The sequence below is a fragment of the Callorhinchus milii genome, unplaced genomic scaffold (assembly GCF_018977255.1).
Source record: "Callorhinchus milii isolate IMCB2004 unplaced genomic scaffold, IMCB_Cmil_1.0 Scaffold1, whole genome shotgun sequence".
In the NCBI taxonomy this organism is placed as follows: domain Eukaryota; kingdom Metazoa; phylum Chordata; class Chondrichthyes; order Chimaeriformes; family Callorhinchidae; genus Callorhinchus; species Callorhinchus milii.
In genome coordinates, this window is record NW_024704742.1 from 115,820,742 (window position 1) to 115,843,425 (window position 22,684).

Genomic DNA, 22,684 nt, shown 5'->3' on the forward strand with positions numbered 1-22,684 from the left:
ATTTGTATTACTCGTCCTCTTTAAGATAGACACTAACAGAGCTAGAAGGAGGAACGTATTTATATGTAGAGTGGTGAGAATGTAGAACTCACTGCCAGGAGCAGAAAGCATCAATGCATTTAAGAAAAACTTGGTGCATATTTGAGGGAGAAAGGAATAGACAGTTGTGGATTGGAGGCTCTTGTGGAATATAAACACCAGCATGGACTAATTGGGTTGTTTCCGTGCTATAATAGTCTATATAGTTGTAATGAGAAGAGCATAGATGTGAATGGATTGTTGTTGAGATTGTTATCCTGAACATCAGATCCTTTGCACCTTCTCCTATGAAATCTCTTATTCTCTTTCATGTAACCTCCACTTTTCTGATTCTGGTATATTGTTTAATGGAGCATTTGCTTAGGGTGAATCATAGAATTTTACAGCACAGGAGAAGACCATTCGGCCCATAGTGTTTGTGCCAGCTCTTTTAAAAGAGCTATCCAAATCAATCCCACTCCCCCGCGCTCTCCCCATTATCTACTTCTCTCTTAAAAGTTGTTATTAAATCTGCTTGCACCACCCTTTCAGACAATGCATTCAAGATCCGAACAACTTGCTGTGTGAAAAAAATGTTGCCTCACCTCTCCTCTGTTTCTTTTAACAACTATTTTAAGTCGGTGTCCTCGGGTTACCGACCCACCCGCCAGTGGAAACAGTTTCTCCTTGTTCACCCTATCGAATCCCCTCATAATTTTGAAAACTTCTATTAAGTCTCCTCTTAACCTTCTCAGCTCCAAGGAGAATGATCCTAGCTTCTCTAGCCTCTCCTGATAACTGGTACCATTCGTGGTACCATCCTGGTAAATCTCCTTTGCACCCTCTCCAATCCTTGACATCCTTCCTAAAGTGTGGTGCCCAGAACTGAACACAGTACTCTATCTGAGGCCTAATCAGTGTTTTATAAAGATTCATCATAACTTCCTGACTTTTGTATTGTATGACCCTGTTTATAAATTCTAGTATCCGTATGCTTTCTTAGCAGCTTTATCTACCAGTCCTGCCACCTTCAAAGATTTACTTATATGAACCCCCAGGTCTCTCTGTTCCTTCACCCCCTTTAAGATTGTACCATCAGTTTATATTGCCTCTGCTCATTCTTCCTCCCAAAATGCATCACTTTGCATTTCTCCACATTAAACTTTATCTGCCACATGTCTGCCCACTTTACCAGTGTGTCTATGTCCTCTTGTAGTCTGCTACTATCCTCCTCATTCTTTACACGTTTTACTAGCTTAGTGTCAACTGCAAACTTGGAAATTGTACTCCCTACATCCAAGTCCAGGTCATTTATATAGATTAAAAANGAGCATCACTTCCCACAGGTCAGAAAAACAACCATTCACCACCTCTCTGCTTTCTGTCCCCCAGCCAGTTCTATATCCATGCTGCCACAATCCCTTTAATACCATAGGCTTCTATTTTGCTTACAAGTCTCTTATGTGGCACTTTATCAATCGCCTTTTGAAAATCAATCCCAATTTGAATAAATATCAATTTATCTTCGTCAACTGTACTACCTTCATCCACCCTCTCCGTTACTTCACTCAATAAAATGTGTCTTACATAAGATGAGGTTGGGATGTCCTCCTAGCATGAAAGTGTATCTATGTAAGGACTATTATTAGTAGTATTATCTTCATCTCTTATGTCACTAATATTTTTATTAACCTGTCACCCTTTCTCTACTACTCATATAGTAATAATCCTTGCATTTGAATCAGCACCTCAATATCCTGTGCACAAAATATCTGAAAAGTGCTTTAGAGGATTTACAGTAGAGTGTGTGTTCATCATATTTGGAATGCATGTAGTAAATCATGTATGCTATCATGGTAAATATTATAAAGCATATCTGGAAGTGAGTTGAAAGCAGCAAATTCCGTCATGGTTTTGTTGACTTTCAGAAGCTACTTGATTCTCTTGTAGCTTGTGCTAGAACAGCTGTTTTAAGTAAATGACTTCCAACTATCTGTAGCTGTTACAACTTTCTTCCTGTATACGTCTGCCTGACTCAGTTGGTAGCACAGCTTCCAGCAATGAATTCCTCATTCTCCCCCTTCTCCTGTTTAGATCTGTGGAGTCCTGTAGCTTAGTGGTTAGAGCACTCGCCTCACAAGCGAAAGGACCTGGGTTTGATTCCCGGCAGGGCAAAATGATAGGCAAGTTTCCTTAGTCCACAAGCCTCTGTTTACCTAGCAGTAAGTAGGAACCTGGTTGTTAGTCGATTGGTGGATCACTTTTCCAGGGGTAATAATACCTTTTTTTTAAAAAAAATTTAGTCACTCAATCTACGGCTGTGTAGGACTCTGCTGTACGCAATTGGCTGCCGCTTTTCACCCACAAAGTATACAGTCAATTCACTTTACAGTATATTCTGTGAAGCGCTTTAAGACATCTTGAAGATGTGATAGGGCGCTTATCAAATGCAAGAATTATTATTATCATATTCATGCTGCCTCATTTTGGACTCAAATGAAACATTTTGAACGTCTATCCACCCTTATCGAATCCTTTTGTAATCTTAAACACCACTATATTGTTTATTAAAACGTTTGTGTGAAAATAACGTAATTTTTTTTATTTCTTTGTGTATAAATGTATGTGTGGATATTATATATTATAGTTAATTTTTATATATTTTTTTCTACAGGGAATCTCCAGATGCGGATTCAGTAGTAAGTAGATCTAGCAAAGACAGAACTGAATTGAATTACAATTGCAGGATTAGTTCGTATTTTTGGACACAATTCTACATTTTGGATACAGTTCTCTGCTAAATTATCCCATGCGTTATACGTTTGCATTGTTTATACTCCTTGTTAGTATACTATCTGGTAAATGATTATTAACTTGATTATGAAGCATTTGTACAATAGTAGATGATCCTTATAACTAGCGTGTACAGTTTGGGATTTATTTTTATATAATGGATGTAGAAGAAGGAAACCTTTTAACTAGTGAAAGGTTATATAACTGATGGTAAGTATTTGTTTGCCTGTACAATAATATACCATTGGCACTTTTCAGATTTGGTTAAATTCTACAAGTGTCTGAGGTGGTTGCCAGACCTTTCTCAAATGCTCCCTTTCCCTCATCTGCCCACGTACTTCAACAAGGTGGTTAGAATCTTATTTCATCTCCCTTCTTCACCATTGGCTTTTTAATACATAACTAACCCAAGATAACTAAGAGAGGAACGTAAAGGTCGAAAAAGATGATTTTAACAGCAACGACAAAATTACATTTATCGAGCACCTTCACGTCGGGAGGACGTCCTAAAGCGCTGGAAAATCAGGGGTCGCGAACCGAGAATAGGGAAGGGGTGGGGTAGGAGTGAGGGAAGGCAGAGAGGTGGGAGGGCGACCGAAGGCACGATCGAAGAGAAGGGTCTTGAGACCAGCTTTGAAGGAGGCAAGGGAGGAAGTGAGGCGAAGGGACTGTATGCTGGAGTTCCTGAGTGAAAGCCTGGCCACCGATGGTAGGGCGGGTCGGGCGGGAGACATGGAGCAGACCGGAGCCCGCTGAACGGAGGGAGCGGGTAGGTTGGTAGGGAGTCAGTAGGTTAGAGAGGTAGGATCCTCTGAGGGATGGGGAGCCAGTGTATCTGAGCTTGATGACAGACCATCTAGAGAACTATGTGTAATTTATTTCCCTGTTCAGTTGTATGAGAGAACAACAACCATCTCCGCCGCCAAAAAACCCAAACCCGGCTGCTCGAGCGCAGATGGTGGAAAACTGGCCTGACAGTTCACTGCCAACTGTGGCTCGAGCATCTCCACAGCTACCGTTGTTCTTTGACACTCGCAAAAACGGCCTTCTACTCCAACACAACCCTAAAATCCTTTTTTCCACCACCCACTACCTCCTCTGTGCCCCCCCTCAGGCCTCCTCAATCTTCATATCAAATGCCAAATGCGAGGATGTCATGGACTTCTTTTCATCTAAAATACATAACATCCGCCAGGCAGCCTCATCCACCTGCCTCTTGTCATCCACCATCACGCCCTCTCTGTCCCCCTCACCCTTCCCATCATCTGCTCCTACCACCACCCCCATGCTACATTCCTGCCTCCCCTCTCTCCCTCCTCCCTCTCACCCACCATCACCTCCAAGAAACCCACCACCTGATGCCTCGACCCCCTCCCCACCAACTTACTGGTCACCCAACTCCCACTACTGGCTGACGTCATCAACCAGTCACTCTCTTCCAGATCAGTCCCTCTCCCCCCCTCAAAACTGCTGTCAACAAACCCCTCCTCAAAAAACCTTCCCTGGATCCCTCAAACCCCAGCCACTATTTCTAACCTGCCTTTCCTCGCAAAAGTCCTAGAACGCATTGTTGCCAATCAGCTTCGTGCACACCTCTCCCACTCCCTCCTCGAACCCCTCCAGTCCAGTTTCCGCTCTGCCCAGAGCACAGAGACTGCACTTGTGAAAGTCACAAATGACATCCTCTCTATCTGTGACCAGGGCTCCCTCTGCCTCCTTGTCCTCCTGGACCTCTCTGCCGCGTTCGACACAGTTGATCACGCCATCCTCCTCCACTGCCTTTCCTCCATCATCCACCTCAGTGGGACCGCACTCGCCTGGTTCGAGTCCTACCTCACAAACTGCCTTCGTTCCACCGGGACAGGCCTCCTTCTTGTCCCCAGAGTCCTCCGCTCCATCCTCAGCGGCCGTGCCTTCAGCCACTACGCCCCGAAGCTCTGGAACTCCCTTCCTCACTCCCTTCACCTCGCTCCCTCGCTTCCTATTTTCAGGTCTCTGCTGAAGACCTTTCTTTTCAACCCCGTCTTTGTTCACCTTCCTCCCCCCTCCCCCTGGCTCGGCCCCGGGATCCATTACTGTGAAGCGCTCTTGAGACTCCGTCCGGCATGGAGGGTGCTATATAAATCCAAGTTGTTGTTGGAAACTGCAGGATTAATGCTGGAGTTTAGGGGACAGAGCTATGAGGAAAAAATGACTTCTCTGGTTTAGGGACTTTACTCTTAAAGGAGATGATTAAGAGAGAACTTGATGGAAGTGTTTTTGTGTAAAATCAAATACACCAATTTACTGTCTCCTATTGCTGAATTCATGTTCTTGTCGACTTTGATGCTCACTATCAAGCAGTCATTCTCTTCTGCTGATAAGGCACATATTAATGCTGAACTTTAAGCCAATTTAAATTCCTTTGAACCAGTTGGCATTTAAGCCTCCCTATATCTCTGGTCAACCTAACCTCTTAGATTTTTCCTTGTCTCGAATCATATCTCCCATATCGTGTAATTTTCCTTGCCCCTGGGTTGACTCATACCTCCATTTTGTGGACTACCCTCCAACTAAACAAACTCAATCATGACAGCTTTGCAGTGCATTTGTTGACTAGGATTCTTTTTACAGAGTTCTTTGCTGATTTTCCCCTTGTCCAAATGCTACTTGGATTCTTTTGATCTTCTGTCCCTGCAAGTGAAGTGATCAGTTATTTTAACTTGCTAGGATGGTTGCTTGCCTCAATCTTCCCTGACTGTCAGATTAGGCCCTGCGTCATGGTTGAATCCTACCTGCTGTTTTGATGTACAAATTCTGCCTATTGACGTCCTAAACAGTCTGAAGCATAATTTGTATTCACCTCGCGGGTAGAGCTGCTAAATGTAATTTTATTGAAAAGAAGCTTGTCTCTCTAGTGCTTGCTCCTTATGCAATTCTTTTTTGAATCACTCCTCATCATGATGGCTTACTTGCTGACTCCTAAGGAGAAAGCTGTCCTCTTTATCTTACCTTTCTCCTCTCATTCTAATCTAATATGTGCTTGCAATTAAATGCAAGTGTCCTGAAAACAGGAACTCGAGCTTTGTGAAGAAGAGCTTTTAAGTGCTTTCACCTCGACAAGTTCCATGAATAAAATTGAGCATCACAATTTCTATTTGCGCCACCTGTTATGGGAATAAATTCACAAGGTCAGAAAAGGGCTTTCAGACCACCCTTTGATCTTTTGATGTATTTCCATTACAGACAGTATCAAGCTGCTTCAACCTTCAGTTTACTGGTAATCCATTCCAGCTGTGGACTAACCTCTAACTAACAAAATATCTTAGTATCAACCTTTAACTTTCACTCCACGGCCCTGAACATTTGCCCACTGGCCCTCTTGCCTTTCTCTATTCTATTTTGCAACTTAACAAATCTCCTTGGAGACTGTTACACATAACTGGTCCCTCTAACACCGTGGATCAACCTTGTTCTCTCCTTGGCACTGCTTTTTAGACCTCGGGCCTTATTTCGCAGTTATTGATACTGTACAAGCATTTTAGTTACAGCTTGAACAGAGCTTCAGAGTAATAACTGGTAAATTTTATTTCAATTGATTTGATAATGTAACTTACCCAGGCCTCTGTCCTTGGCCCTCTCCTCTTTAATATCTACATGCTCCCCCTTGGTGTCATCATCCGCATACATGGGGTCAACTTCCACATGTATGCGGATGACACCCAACTCTATCTTTCTGCCCCACCCTCAACTCCAGGACCACTGCTATCCTGAGAGACTGCCTGTCGGACATCAAGTCCTGGATGAGGGCAAACTTCCTACAGTTGAATGTGAATAAAACTGAGGCCTTCTTGATTGACTCGCGCCAGTGCCTCAGCACCTCCGCTCTGGCAATATCAACCTCCATGGTTGCATACTACAACTCACAAAGCCAGTCAGGAACCCAGGTGTCTTGTTCGACCCTCAACTGTCTTTTCTTCCCCACATCCAAGCCATGACCCGCTCTGCCTTCCCTCACCTCCGTAACATCACCCGACTCCGCCATTACCTCACCCCTCAGGCTGCTGAAACTCTTGTTCATTCCTTCATCACCTCCAGCCTCCGATTCCATTGGCTCCCTATCCTTCAGAGGATCCAGTTCAAGATCCTGGTCCTCACCTACAAAACCCTCTATGGCCTCACCCCACCCTACCTCTGCAACCCCCTACCAACCCGCCCGCTCCCTCCGCTCAGCCGGCTCCGGCCTCTCCATGTCCCTCAACCCACCCGTCCCACCATTGGCGGGAGAGCCTTAAACCACTCTGCCTCCAACCTCTGGAATTCCATTCCACAATCACTCCGCCTCGCCCCCTCCTTAGCCTCCTTCAAGTCCCGCTTCAAGATCCTCCTCTTCGTCCATGTCATCGGCCACTCCCCTCCCTTCTCTCCCCACCCCCAACCCCAGCTCGGGTCTGAAATGCTGTACACTGTCCAGCGTCTTGGGACGTCCTCCTGACGTGAAAGGCGCAATACAAGTGTAATGTTGTTGTTGCTTATCTTTATTTAGTTCAAGTGCACTGATGTTGAGCTCTCTTTGTCTTATCTTGCCTGAATCTTTGATTCTGCACATACCAGCACAGAATCCATGAGACACCCATTCCAGGCAGAAAATGAATAACTATCAAAGGGGAAGATGAATGTGAAGGCATTGACACAGTAGGGTTGCAAAATGTTTTGTACAATGGCAAACAAAGTCCTCAAGTCTAAACAACCACTGTCATAATGCATATTGTTTTGACATTTGGATTATCCAGAATAGTAATCAAACATGCAGTATCACATATTTACCAATTTTTAAATATTACATTGCCATTGTGGATACGCAACTAATTAATGTTTATTTTCATTTCATTTTGAGAAAAATAATCTAGCTTTCGCCTTGGTAATCTTACTAAATTATTGGCTCTTCATGTTTTAGTATATATTAAAAAAAACTTTGGATTAATTTATTAAGGAAACCTGGGTATATGTTTCTCTTGCACTGTTTGGTATTCCTATTTGCTGAATTCATCAAATAGTTATTGGGCAGAGATACTTGTATTCAGTGACATTTGAACAGTAATGTTGCTGTAAATATTCACTCAATTAATTCAGCATAGTGATGGACACATACAGTTTATTGTCCTCAAATTTTGAACTAATTTGGGCCTTTATTTTTATCAAATGCAAGGATTATAATTTATTTTTGAATTGAGAACATTTTATATTCATTTTTTTTCTAAGATGTATGCTGTATTCTGCAATAGATATGCATATGTATTAAATGCACATTATTATTGTTGCTCCCATGCCAGAAACTGCAACATTAAATTTGTTGTAATTTCCTGAGCAAAGTTATGTATTTTCAGTTTCCACTGATGCCCCACTCTTACTCTGTTATTAACTGAGACATTTGAACTTGATTGTAAAATGTACTTAATTTTAAAAATTGTCGCAATTAGAGACGTTTCTGTAATGGCAACTTGCAGAGTTGTATCTAAGAAAAATTGTTTCTTCATTAGTATTTAACATCTTTTTGTTACAGAATATTCCAGAGGTGGATGAGGAAGGTTTCTGCATCAAACCAGAAGTGAATCAAAATGATATCCTTAACTTTAACTCTCAGATGTTTAAGTTACCTAAATTTTATGTGCAAACTGGCAGAAAGGGATCATTCCTTGCTCTTGAACTCCCTAAACTGTACTTTTAGAAGTCAAATTAATATATTATACAATATTTAACTTGTCTAGAATGTCTAATTTTAAGATTAACTTTCATACTGACTTCTTAATATAATACAGGTAAAAGTTCACTTTAATATAGTCAAAATATTCTTTGGTCAAAATGGTCAGATGATCCTTTGAGATTAGTGGAACTGGGAGCTTTGGATTGGCTGGGAACTGATGCGTTGCCTCATGACCCCAGGAAAGCCTATTGTTGTTGGAGTTTTCATAAATAGTTGCTTGTTAAAATTAATTGATGCTGCTTCAAGACACAATGTTTCTCTCCGAAACTCTCAAGCGTGGACATGGGATGGCATGTGCTTAGGTAGAAAAGTAGGAATTCCTCATTTTAGGAAAAGTGTACACTTTATGTATGTTTATTTTCTCACTTTTACTGCTGATATGCATTTTTTTAAAAAAACAAGGTATACTGTTTAATAAAAACTTAGTTATACATTATTTCACAAAGAAAAATGTGCTGTAGGATGAAAGCTAAAACCCAAGGGTAGAAAGTTGATTGTGAATGAATCCATTGGATTGAACAAACTTGACAAGACTTATCCATTCACAATTGCTCCCATATAGTTACCTTGTAGAGATTAATGTTGTAAAGTGTATATCTATGCTTAATATTCATCTTTGGTTCTGTAGAATAGCTGTCACAAAATATTTCACCTATAATTTGAAATAAATACTTGTTATTCACTTGAACGATAGCAATGTACATGTTTGTTTTCCTTGACCAATGTATACATGCCAAAGAGAACAATTTTTACTCATCAAGCGATTCGGGTTCTGATGATGAGGAACCTCGAAAATTTCATGTGGAAATCAAGCCAATGCAACCAAATAATGGCACCAATCATACATTGGAAGAACTGAAAGCATCCATTGGGAATCTCACACTCTCTCCCTCCCAATCTGTAAGTAAATCGTTATTGGTCCTGTCCATATACTTTGCAATTAAGTAAATATGAAATAGAGAATTCAGGCCTGTTTCTAACACTTAGATTGCAAATGTTCTCCTCTCCTGAAGGCGATGACTTATTGGGAAGTCATCCTTCATCACAAAAAGTTTTGTTGATATGTCATTCCAGGCAGGATATCTGATCATGACAGGCATCAAAAATTAACACAGTCTCATCAGTCATCAACACATGTGTACTTCCCAGCAGGATTCACTTGAAAGCAATCAAGAACAATCTCTCTTATTTCTCCTTTTCTCCCACAATCCTTCCTAAATGTATGTTTAAACCTCTGCTCACTGGCTTGATGGAAAATTAAAGGACATTCCGGAAACTTTAATATTCATTTTATAAAATTTGGCTTTGCCCAGTTGCAATTCTCCTAAAGCAGCATGATTCTACATCCTTGTTTCTCCTGTAAAGATGATAATATCTCAGTGTAAGGTGCTGGTTTGGGCACAACGCAATGCTTTGCAGCCATACAAATTCTGTGCAATTCAATTGTCCTACTTTTGTTAATATGGCATTTGACATTCCTTGAAAGTAAAACATCATCTAAATTCAGCTTGTCCACTGTCCTGTCCACTTCTCCATGTGGTGTGCATTATATATAATTTGTTTCAGTGTTTTCCTTTCTGCTCATGTCTCTGCATAGAATAAGTTTGTAAATTTACAAAAGACCTTTGTGTAAAGCATGGATCAGGGCCAGTGCAAGAAGATTGCACAGCTACTGTGATACTGAAACCTTCAACACAATGCCTTGGATTTTTCCTGTTTGGATGACTACAACAACAACATGATTACATTTGTATAGCGCCTTTCACGTCGGGAGGATGTCCCAAGGCGCTGGACAGTGTACAGCATTTCAGAATATTTGTCAATTTACATGTGGAGAATCAGCTTTGTTCAAGCAGTAAGAAAGAACAGATCAAAAGGTAGTAATCTAGCTTTAGCAAGAGAATTACCCTGTCCTCGGTACAGGTCATCATCTATCTGTTCTCTTGATTTGAGATTTCTGAATGAGGAAGGGAAAGAGGGAGATAATAATCCTTGCATTTGATATAGTGCCTTATGTCTTTGAGATGTCTCAAAGCGCTTCGCAGAATACACTGAAACAAAAGTTACATGTAATGCAGCTGACAGTGATCCTTTTTAAAGTTGGATGATAGGCAGTCTTGATCTATTCAGCCCCCCTTTCACCAATCAATAATAATACATTTTGTTGGCATTTGACATTAAAAAAATTCAGCTGAGAATTAACATTATGTAATCATATAAGATAAGCATTCAAGACTAATAGAAATAGAACACCAGAAGTCTGAAATGACTGGATCAGCGTGTGAAACCAAGAGAGATTAATCAGTCCAGCCAAACAGGTGTATTTTCAACATTTTCTGGTTTTACTTTAATTAGTGTATATTGGAGCTAGGATTGAAATTGTTCTGAGTACCTCAAATATAGCTTCAAACAACAACAATAACTTTCATTTACATATGCCTTTCACGCGAGGTAGCGGCCCAGAGCTTCAAAGAGATTCAATAAATAGATATGTTTCTTAAATAAGTATACATAGCATTTAACTTGCAATTGTTTCTTCTTTTTTACATGCTCATTTCAGAGGCACAGTCCAGTAAGTAACTGTTTAAACTGAATAAATTACATGGATGTATGTTCAAATTTGTGTGCAACTGTGTGTTCATGTTTAAAATAAAACTGTGCTTACTGTGGCCTGTTCCTCAAGTTTAGTTTGTATTATATTACTTTGCAATACTTTGCTAAAACGCGTTTAGCATAAATACAGTATAATTCAAAATCTAGTGTTAATACCTTCCTAAGTTCTTTTTCTGTTTTGATGTTCCAGAATACAATGAAACAAAATTCATCAAGTAAGTAATCAATTTGCCCTAGTTTTGCCCATTGAATATTGAGTCATGCTAGTACATCTTATATTTTGATCCATTTATCTAGCTTCAGAAACCTAAAGAAACTAATTTTATTGATTGTGACCATAAATTATGTAGAGCTGCAGTTAATACAAATTGATTTTGGTCTTGTTTTGTGTAATAAGCTAAAGTTATACCAAGGCCTTGCAGTTTCAGTTTGCAGACTGTGCTTGTTAAGGTTTCTTTAGTTGAAGCTACAGAGGCTTCAGAATCCATTAGTCAGATGCTGTCTGATTTCTTGGTAGGAATAAGATGAAATTATACTGCTGGATGGTGATGGATACCTGGTGTTAGTCTTCTCTCTGTATGGACTAGTTGATACAGGGATACCTACTGTGTAAAAATATAAAGACTACATTTACATAGCTGTCTAGCGTTCGTTACAATACTTTTTATATTAAAGATATTAATAATTTATGAGTATACCCATTTTTTTAGTATTTGGTTCTTGATAGGAATACAAATTGAAGATAGTAGTGTTTCACTGGACTACAAAACATTGCTTTTAAGGTGTTTCATACTATTGAAGCTTGAGCAAATATTATAGCCTTTCACAATTATCTACAGTTATTTATACTGTTATCACTCATATTGTATTAATCACACTAACTAAATAAAGTTAAACTGTTGATATTAACCAAGGTCAATATTGCTTCAAATTAAGCAATATCAGTTAATCAATCAGGCCAGACATAACATTTCAGGCTTTACCCTTCAGAAAGAAAATACTTATATTGTAGTTTGACTGTTTTTACATGGTATAGGGCTGTTAATGCTTGTGCTGAATCCAGTAGACTCAAATTCACAATTGGTCAATCAGGCATCATCTGGTAAGTGATGTAGATACATGCTATACTTCACAGGGAGGCTTTTCTGATGGATGGTGATGGATAGCTGCCAACAAACTTCTTACATACACATTTTTTAGATTTATTAACTGAATGTGGGTTGTAAGGATCTATAACATATTGTGCAATAGTCAATCAATAGCATAATTACTTAATAAATAGCCAGCAAAAAGTGATAGAATCACTAAAATAGTTTTACTCCTTGGATTCCCTGTTTCTTAAAATCTGGTCTCAACTGAAAGCAGCCTCTGCACAGGTGATTTACATTATTTTAAGTTTCCACAGCAAACTAGTCTTTCCAAGTTTTGATTCAGATTCAGGGCATAAATATAATTGATTCTGGGTATAGACTCATTTATTACACACTGAGTGTTTTTTCCCACAAATTAGCTATAGTTTGATGAGTAAATAGATTGAATTGGAAATCACAGTATAGAGCTTTTTTTAAAAAAAAAGTTGTGTAAACTGGAGCGTGAACTTAATCTGCAGTTAAAATGAACTTAAAATGCAGTTTTCCCAATAAATTGAAAATTCTCTAAACTATCAAAAATGTATAGTTGCTGATAAATTGAAGTGGATCGGACAAGTCAAACTGATTTATGAATTTTAAACTTGGACTAATATGTTTACTTTGTGAAACTTAGATCTTATCTAAAAGTGGCAAGAACTAGCCTTTATTTCAAAATCTTGCAGAAAAGAAAATTTGCTATTGGTAACATTGCTTACAGGAATTTAGATTTTTTAAAAAAAATTGGCTATATATTTTTCTGTTGAGCCTGTATTTTACTAGTTTTGTGTTTAAACCACATAACTATACTTTCTGTATCTGGCCACTATACAAATCTATCCATGATTGGATGTTCCATTTCCTAATGTAGAAACTTTTTAATGGTACCGATGCCATACTTTTCAGTATATATGTCATGCTTACCCAATTTCAGTGACTGTGTTGTATCTAGTCCAAGGGGTACAATGTAGAAGTACTTGGCATATAACCTCGGAAATACAACAACAACAAGATTCCATTTATAGAGCGCCTTTCACGTCGGGAGGACGTCCCAAGGCGCTGTACAGTTGGGTCAGGACCCGAGCAGGGGGGAAATGGTCAGGGTGAGGGGAGGGAAGGGAGGGAGCGAGGAGGGGGTAGAGAGTCGAGAGGGGAGCTGAAGGCACGGTCAAAGAGAGTCAAAAATAGTAATGAGTTTTACAAAAGATTATTAAATTTAACTCAGAATATTGGAGTAGCATTTATAAGGATTATCTTTTGAGATGTATATCCTTTATGAAGTGGCTTTAAAGAGTTGGACACTTTAGAATATAAAAATATTTTGTTTATTTAAATATACTGAATAACTCTCAACCCTTTCTTCCCTCCCTCCGGCTTGCCTCCATTCCATAAGGCGAAGAATTGGTTAGGTCAAGACTCTGTATGCCATCATCTGAGTAAGTTCAGTGAAAGGAGCCAATGCCAGAAATGTAATTGTATGGTAACTTGTTATTCCCTAGGAGAAGTACTAAGTTAGGTTCAGGATTGGATGAAAGCATTCACATATTTAGGAAGCTTTTAATGACTGCTTCCTTAATTTCATTGTCAAGAAAAAATACCACCGGCTGCTTCAGGGATTTCCAATATATATGAAAAGCTTTTTCCAATATTTTGTATTTGCATAAAGGGTATAATGCAATCCGCTTATCTCAAACACGTTTATATCAATATCCCGTGTACGTAGTCAAAACTTTGAAGCCCTGGGTGCTTTCCAGTATAGGAACAATTTAAACTTACGTATGTTTAATGTGTATGTCAATGTCAACTTAAATTTTGAAATGGTTGTATTGACAAATTTTTCAACAGCATTAAATACATTGTGTTCTTACTGCTTAAGTCGATAGGCAGGTTATTTTAACCTTTGCCTTCCCACTCTGCACCTGGGTCTCTGCTGTACATTATTGATCAAAACAAAGTGCTGAAATCTCCACTTGAGCTTTGGGGCAAGCAGCACATACGTCCCCCTGGAGTCACAGAGCACGGTGCTCAGTGTGCGCATGGACTACGACTTCTAATGTGCACCTTGGCTGCCATTCCCGGCTCTTGGTTCGTTGCTTTATGTCGAAACCTGCGTGTGAAAATCTGCTCGGTCCCCACAATGTCCCCACAAACGGGTAGGACTGTAATAAAATCTGGTGATTACAATTTTTTCTGACTAAAATTGGTAAACTATTGCTTCATGGGTTGCAGATGTGACCTTGAACATGCCATAACACACTCAGCCTTCAGGTTTCCAGCTTTCTGATTATTGTCAATTTTATAATCCAAGGAATATAGCTTAATATTAAACTGTTGTCAGTATATTTATAATGTATGAATGAATGTTAAAATATTTTTCCTTTATTTAATCCTGTGCTTAGTAATAGTACATCAGCAAGGGATGGGCTATCATTGTAGCAGTCCAAAACTTCGACATAAACCTTTGAAAGCGTGTTTTAGAACAGTTAAGAATTTGAGCATGGTTCCTAAATTCGCTGAACAGATTGCTAGTGAAATTCATGTGGGTTAAAAAAATAATATCGGGATGAACTAACTACAGAACTGAATAGATGAGTACGTATATACTGTAGTAAAGAAGTTTAATTGTTTTAAAAGCCTTTTTGCTTAATTCATGCAGTGCCAAAAAGGTCAACAGTGATCTGTTTTCATTGGATCCGTTGTTTGGCCCTCCACTTGATTCTTCATCCTCATCCACATCAACTACTTCATCAGGTGATCATTCTGTTTCTATTGCTGCTCAATATTATAACTGTTTCAAATTGTATCACGTGTAATTAATTAACGATTATCAAACAATTTTTTGAACTGATTTTAAATAAAGTATTATTGTTCAGATGTGGAGCAATACCTGTATGGTTCCTTAAGCCATACTGATGGTTTGTACTGGTCTACTGATATTTCCTGTGAACAAAGTGTCAAGAATTTTCTGATTAAAATTTGCTATGTCGGAGTTGTCAATTTAATGGTCTAGTGAATTGATATCACATTGTTCAATTTTTCTAAATGTTGGAGAGATATTTTAGTTGTTAGCAATTGGAATAAAATGCAGATTGTTATAGGAATTTGCTTACAAACCTATTTAATTCAATAGATTTGACTACAATTATTTTTCTTCACTTTTTTTGCGGTTAGTTCTATTAGAATCGTAGGTATTCCAAACATTTTACAATCACAGAATTGAAATATATATTTAATGAATGACTCTTTTCATTTGTCACGTAGGATGACAATAATTTAATATTTTTAATAAAGAAAAGGCTGACATAATACAACATATAATAAAGCAGTTTGTGGATTCTGTTGAGGCCAGTAATTCAAACCTATTGGACAAATTGGAAGCAATTGTTAATTAAATGAATTTATCTGGTTGCTATGTTGGTGGGGTAGGTAACAATAACAATAAAATTATATTTGCTTAGCGCCTTTCACGTCGGGAGGATGTCCCAAGGCGCTGGACAATCAGTGTTTCGGACCCGAGCTGGGGGTCAGGATCGAGGAGGGTGAAAGGCAGTGGGGGAAGGAGGGTAACCGAAGGCATGGCCGAAGCGGAGGGTCTTGAAGGAGGCACGGAAGGGGGTGAGGTAGGAGGGACTGCAGGATGGAGTTCCAGAGGGTGAAGGCGGAGTGGCAGAAGGCGAGCAAGGCGGGGGATGTGAAGCAGGCCGAAGCTGGTTGAGTGGAGAGCGCGGGTAGGTTGGTAGGGAGTTGGAGTTGAGGTAAACAGGGTTTCCTTGAATCTGAGTTGGCTTCAAGGTGACTTACTTCACAACAGAATGTCGGAATTAAATTGCCCTCTGTGGTGGTCTTGATGAAAATGGGTCTGCAGTACTCTAAAGCACTGCTAATGGTACACCAGCCGGTCTGGTTTGTCAGTACTAGAGACTGGGATTCTTCCCACTTGGCTTCTGTTAACCTTGGAATTCAGAGCCCTGACTGGTAGGATTGTCCCAGCTAAACAAGCAATGGGAAGCTTGACAGATAGTGCTCTCGATGGCATGCTATGAAATTTTAACTAGGTAAACTCCAGCAGTACCCTGGTGTGCATTCTGGAGTCCTTGAGCGTTGGCTCTTGCCAACCTACACCTAATACTCTCTGGAATTAGGTAAGTGGGGTGTGACCCTTCAGGGGAGAGTGCACATTCCATTCCAGACACATAGAAATTTCCATTCAGAGGTGGCATGTATATGTGGAACAGTCAATTTGAATATTCTTAAGCATAATGAAGGGTCTCTTATGTTGCAAACACCCAGCTGACCAAACAAAATATACAGTTGCCATAAACAGTGACCAACACATCCATATAATAATAAATAATAATAATCCTTGCATTTGATATAGCGCTTTTCATGTCGGGAGGACGTCCCAAAGCGCTTCACAGAACACACTGTAAAGTGAATTGACTGTATATTTGTGGGCGAACGCAGCAACCAATTGCGCACAGCAATATTCCACAAACAGTCGTAGATTGAAAATGACCAATTTATTATTGTTTTTGTTTTTTTGGAGGATTTATTATTAGGCATGTGGAGTAAGGAAACTTGCCCAAGGTTTCACCCTGCCTGGAATTGAACCCAGGTGTCTCACTTGCAAAGTGAGTGCTCTAACCACTGAACTACAGGACTCCACAATAAGCCAAACTTCCCAGATTCATTTGAGCAACCCTTTTTTGTAAGATGTTGCTTTGATAGACGGTGGACAAATATGTGTTTTCTGTGAGGTAGGATTGAGATGCATTATCTGAGTCAGGTAGAAGTAGCTTAAAAACACAGTTGAACTGCTTCGGCCTTGAGTTCCTGGTGGCAACATTTGATGCAGATGTTGGAGAATTAATGAGTAATTATTTATGTAAATTGTTGATTTTTAAAATGCCAGTGTATGACTTATAATTTTGCTACACAAAAGTTTTTGACACAGGTAAGCAGGGTTTCCTTGAAGATGAGTTGGCCTCAAGGTGACACAGGTTTGTCTTTCTCTGCAGGTCTTTGTGTGGTGAATGACCCGGGGATGCACATATACATTTCCCTCCCCCCTCTCTTTCCAGTCTTCTCTCTCCTGCCTTCACTTGGGCAGGGAGATTAGATGAATTGAGTTCCTCTGAGAGAGTTATAAAATTGGAGGGATATCCATGCCAATCCCGCGTGCCTCAGCAACCTGTTTGAGGAGGTGCTGGAATAAGTAGCTTGGTCAGAGAATTACTCTCCATGGCAGTGAAGAGAGGGCTAAAGGGAGAAGAAAAATAACTATATTAAAACGGACTGTGGAAGAAACGAAAGACTAGAAACTTAACATTGCAACTTAGCACAAGCTACTGAATGAGAGGCAGATTTAAGGGACATTTACATTTAAATGTAAAAACATTTATCCATCCCTCCTCTCCAGCTATTGCCCCATCTCTAAACTTCCATTCCTCTCCAAGGTCCTGGAACAAGTCGTCGCGTCCCAGCTCCGCTCTTTTCTGCCCACAGCACAGAAACAGCCCTGGTCAGTCACTAATGACATTCTGAACATCTGTGATCAGGACTCCCTCTGCCTCCTTGTCCTCCTCGACCTCTCTGCCGCCTTCGACACTGTCGACCACTCCATCCTCATACACTGCCTCTCCTCCTTACTTAATCTTCGTGGACCTGCCCTTTAAAAGTCTTTAAAAAGTCACTTCTGACCTTACACTTAGACTGAAGATACTCCATTCTCTGGACTGGTCACGCACTATACCATGATGCTGAAATAAATGCATAATATAATATAGCGCATTATCACGTCTTCGAGATGTCTCAAAGCACTTCAAATATATTGCAGTAATAAAGTTACTCTAACACCCAGATAACTATTACTGTAATATCCCTAACCTACCAAAGTATTATAAAAATCAGAATTTTAAATGGGTAATTTACATTATCTATATATGTGCTTGCCTATATAAGCAGGATTTAAATTTTCCCATTCAATCTTTACGTAAGAAATGCAATTAACCTATTTTAAATATGCATGTGTTGGTCAGTACTTGCTATTTTCATCAGGTTTTCTACTCCATCATAGAGTTTTCTACTCCATCACATACCATATAAAGACCTTGGTCTAATCTGCATCTCAAGTTTTCTTTTCCTGCTCCTATCTTGATCGCCACTTTTAAGTGTTTATGCATATGTGGATGGGTGGGTGGTCATTGCTTACTGTTTGTTACCCAGTAATTGGCGCAGTAAACAATTTTCTTTACATGTTAAAAAAAGGATAGTTTTCATGAAATTAAAATGTCACAGATACCATCAACTTGACTATTTTGCTGCCAAGTCCTGTCTTGAGCAAATTAGTCTGTTTACTTGTCTTTGGACAAAGGACACCAACTTTCGTGTTTATATTGACAATAATAGTTGCTTTGCAGTGATCAATATATCAGAACTATCAAATCCAAAGAATATTTTATTATTGTCAGAACCACTATTATCTATTTCTTTGAAATGTCTGAGGAAGAATGCTGGATTGTTTGAGATGTGTATCTTTCTTCCATGAAAGAAGTATAACTTCTGCATAGAAAGCAGTTTGCAATCAGTCTCGATTCTTGTTGCAAGCTTGTGCTTTTTGGAGGTATTCATATTTGTGTGGGTAGGGGGTATTTCTGTCTCTGCTACTTCCTTCAGTTATAGAATTAAGGGTACAGTTTAAAAATATGCCTTATAATGAAGAGGATGGGGGAAGAGGATACAACCAGAAGTATATGTGCAAGGATATAAATTTATCGAAGGTACAGTATTACTCTGTGGACCGCTGATAGAATTTCTAATTTTTAGAGGTTGAACTTTTCTCAAAGAATGATGACCAGAGCAATAGTAGGTAATCAATTTATGCCACGACAAGATCTAAGTTTCAAGTTTGTTCCTCAACTTAAAAATTACACTGAAGTAATTTGGTTGCAATAATATTGTGAAAGTTCATGATATGCCAGACCCTTCAAAAGTGACACTTGATTCCAGTTATAATACAAAATCCCCACTAATTATTGTTGTGCATTGCATTAAGACTTTGAATTAATGGAATTCATCATTGGTGATTATGTATTGTCCAAATTTGTTCTCCTGGTGAAAGCCTATCATACAAATAGAAATTTTATGACAGAGGAAGGCCTTTCAGGACATGGTGCCTCTGTTCATAACAGCTCATACCTGTAAAGAGCCCTATAACACATCGATGAAGTATTCTTCTTGGAAATGTAAATTGGTCATAAGCAGCCTCCATTTCAAATGTTGCTATCATTTATCTGCCAATGTAATAATAAATAGTGATCCTTACATTTGATATGCTCCTTTCACGTTTGGAGGATATCTCATAGCGTGTCACAGGATATGCTGTAAAGTGTAAAGTTTTAGGCAATCGCAGAAGCTGATTTGCAGACGATAATGTCTCTTTCAAAGGATGGTACCTCAAACAATGCAGCACACCTCCAACACTGCATTGGAGGGTCAGCCTAGGCTAAATGAGTTCCGAGTTCTGATGTTAGGCTTGAACTAACAACCTTCGAGGCAAGAGCTCTACCAACTGAGCAAAGCTGACACACAGTGCAGTATAGTGTAGGCAAGAGACTTGTGACTGAACTTTATTTAAGGATGGCTGATTAACTGAATTGTTTTCCTAGTCCAGTACAAAACAGCATAGCATATTTTCAGCTCTAGTAATGATTATTAAATGAATTCAGAGATAAATAATTGAGGATCTGCATTATTCATATTGTTGTATTGTATTGGCTCCTGCACATTTTGAAGAGATATTCTGCTATGACTGTTAACCTTGAAGAAACTTACCATTCAGATTTCACCGTGTACTTTGGAAATGGTGTTGTTGAACTTCACAGTCTCAATTAAATCCAGCTCACACAGTGAGTTCTTCATGGGAAATGATTCAATGTGTTGCACATTCAAACTTTGCATTTTTCAAATTCAACTTGTTGACAATATTTCATTAATTGCTTTGCTTCTGTCTTCTTTCTTGTTTTTCTTAACATTTTCTCTCAGCTCTTCACTCCCTTACAACAATCAATCCGCATCTTTCTAGCGCTTCAGAGGTACATGCAGTGCTTTCTTCAGGTAAATTAACTAATTGTGCATTGGAAAGGCATGGAATGAAATGTGTTTTGATGAGTGATTACCCAGTAATTACCCAGCAGAGTAGTTTTAAGAAGGAAAATTTGGGACTCTTTGACAAGAGCTTCACAGAGGAAATAGAACTACGCTGAGTTGATAGTTTTTGAGTTTGTCTGTAGAATCTTCTTAAATGAGAAATATCTTGATTAATTTTAGTTTAATTTTCAAAATTACCAATGGAATGAAAACTCTTAAAAACTTGCTCGCCTCCTATGAAAGTTGATGCAAAATAAGGGTATAGTAAATATCAACTTGTTGATTGCATGGTAAATGCTCTCTTGGGTACTGTATGCTAATAGTTATCCTGGAAATGTAATCAAATACTTAATGGGTTCAAAATTAATTCCAAAATTGATTTTGATTTTACTCATTTTTACATTCTTAGATCTTTTACAGCACTTTTGTAATTTACAGCAGTGAGTTGATCAGTTTCTTCTAATGACATTGGAACACTAAATGAATAATTGGACACCAAAAAAGTATCATTTTATTTCACTATAGAAAAATTCTACTCCATTAACTAATTCTGGCATGTTCTATTGTCTAAGAAAGTTTAATGTATCAAAATAGTCATATAATTGAGCCAGTGAAGTGTTGTTCCATTAAATTCCATTCCATCTATTAAGTTATAGTTGAAGGTAATTATTCTTAAACGAATTTAGAGTTCTGTTTTCCTCCTGTGGGAATCTTCTGCTTGCTAACTGACAAAGGTGTGTGATATTAGTTTAACATGGTGCAGTTTGTTTAAAATTGATAACTTGAATTAATATGCTCAGTTTATTAATCGATTAATGTTCTAAATGTTTTAATATTTGCATGATTTTTTAAAAAAACTTCATCACTACTAGCCCTGCTGAGAAATGTGAAAATACACTTGTCTCTATAAATTAATATCACACTCCTTTCTAATGCATATGTGTTCTAAGCTTTCACCTTCTCCAAGCTTTCAATTCTCCCTTTTCCTTCAGCTGAATTAACATGGCCTGAAGGGAGCTCCACATTGTCGAGTCATCCTGTTTTACCTTGGGGTATAGAAATTGAGTCCTCTGTGAAACATCAACCAAGCTACGAGTCTAAGAGTCGTAGTCCTGACATCTCTGACAACCTTGTGCCTGACTCAGATTTTAGTATAGTGACAAATTCAAAGACCTTAAATGGTCCTCCTCCCATTCCCACTTCACGGAATCAGTGGATTTCATTTAATGATGAACTAATTCCAAGCAAACCTTTGAACTTGCAGTTGAAGGAAGAAATACATTCTAAAACTTCAAACAGCTCCAATGCTCCAGTGGCCTCTATTGAATTATCTTCCAGCGACACATCTGATGATCGAAGTGACCTTCAGGATGATTTTTCAGGTCATAGGAGATTATCCATTGAAGAAAATGGCACTGGATCAGAAAGTTTTTCCATCTCTACACCTCAGTCAGTGGACATTAGTTTAACACCTATGGTCGCTCGATTAAATAATGGTATGGCAAGCATGATTTGTACCCCGACTGTACGCTTAGTATTTTTGGACTGTGCCCTTGTCTTCCCTTAATATGGTTTCCTAGTGTTTAAAACAAAAATAGTTTGGATGAATTCAAAACTGGCATTACGTGACCAAAAGTTGAGGCATCTGAGCGCTCACATTTTGAGTCTCAATTCAAGTGAATGTTCCGAACTAATTTTGCGTACGTTTGCTTGTGTGTGTGTGGCGGGGGTGGGGGGTGGTGTTTAAGGGGTGTCTGAAAAAAAGCATGTAAAGTTCAGCCTCTAATTGGCAGAAAAGGTAGTGTGTTTTGTAAGTAGAGTAATTCCCTTTTCTGCTGCTCTCCTAGTACTCCAGTGTTGTTCAGGATCAGGTAGGGCAACAGGTGATATGCAGGTGTCATATTGTCATTTGTGGGAAAGGTGAATTCAGCTTGTAAGGATTTTTTTTAACTAGGAGTGGAAAATGTTCTGAACCTTTAACAAACTTTACGTTAATTTAGAAAAAATTTGATTTTTTTCACCTTGTGTATCATTAATTAGGACTTCCAAATAATGTTATAAATATGATATTCAATAATGTAATAAATTATTGCAGTTTTACTTCTGTGATTAAAATTTTAGTATAATCAGTCAAGTTAGTTGAAAATCCTTTTGGTTGGACACGTTCTAAGGGCCTAAGCAAAATAAGTTTGAGTAGCTTCAATTTATTTCCTCAAATGGTTTATACTTTAGCATAATGGTG

General features: G+C 38.8%; 1 protein-coding gene across 1 annotated transcript in view; it reads left to right on the plus strand.

Annotated features, from left to right (window-relative positions):
* The window catches only part of fcho2 (FCH and mu domain containing endocytic adaptor 2), an 88,160-nt gene that overhangs the window by 40,381 nt on the left and 25,095 nt on the right, over window positions 1–22,684 (plus strand). Inside the window, exons 11-18 of the mRNA XM_042334660.1 lie at window positions 2,693–2,717; window positions 8,354–8,411; window positions 9,285–9,454; window positions 11,115–11,126; window positions 11,358–11,382; window positions 12,204–12,269; window positions 13,688–13,730; window positions 14,951–15,045. Of these exons, the coding sequence (XP_042190594.1) occupies window positions 2,693–2,717; window positions 8,354–8,411; window positions 9,285–9,454; window positions 11,115–11,126; window positions 11,358–11,382; window positions 12,204–12,269; window positions 13,688–13,730; window positions 14,951–15,045 (494 nt within the window). The remainder of the gene's footprint in view (window positions 1–2,692; window positions 2,718–8,353; window positions 8,412–9,284; window positions 9,455–11,114; window positions 11,127–11,357; window positions 11,383–12,203; window positions 12,270–13,687; window positions 13,731–14,950; window positions 15,046–22,684) is intronic.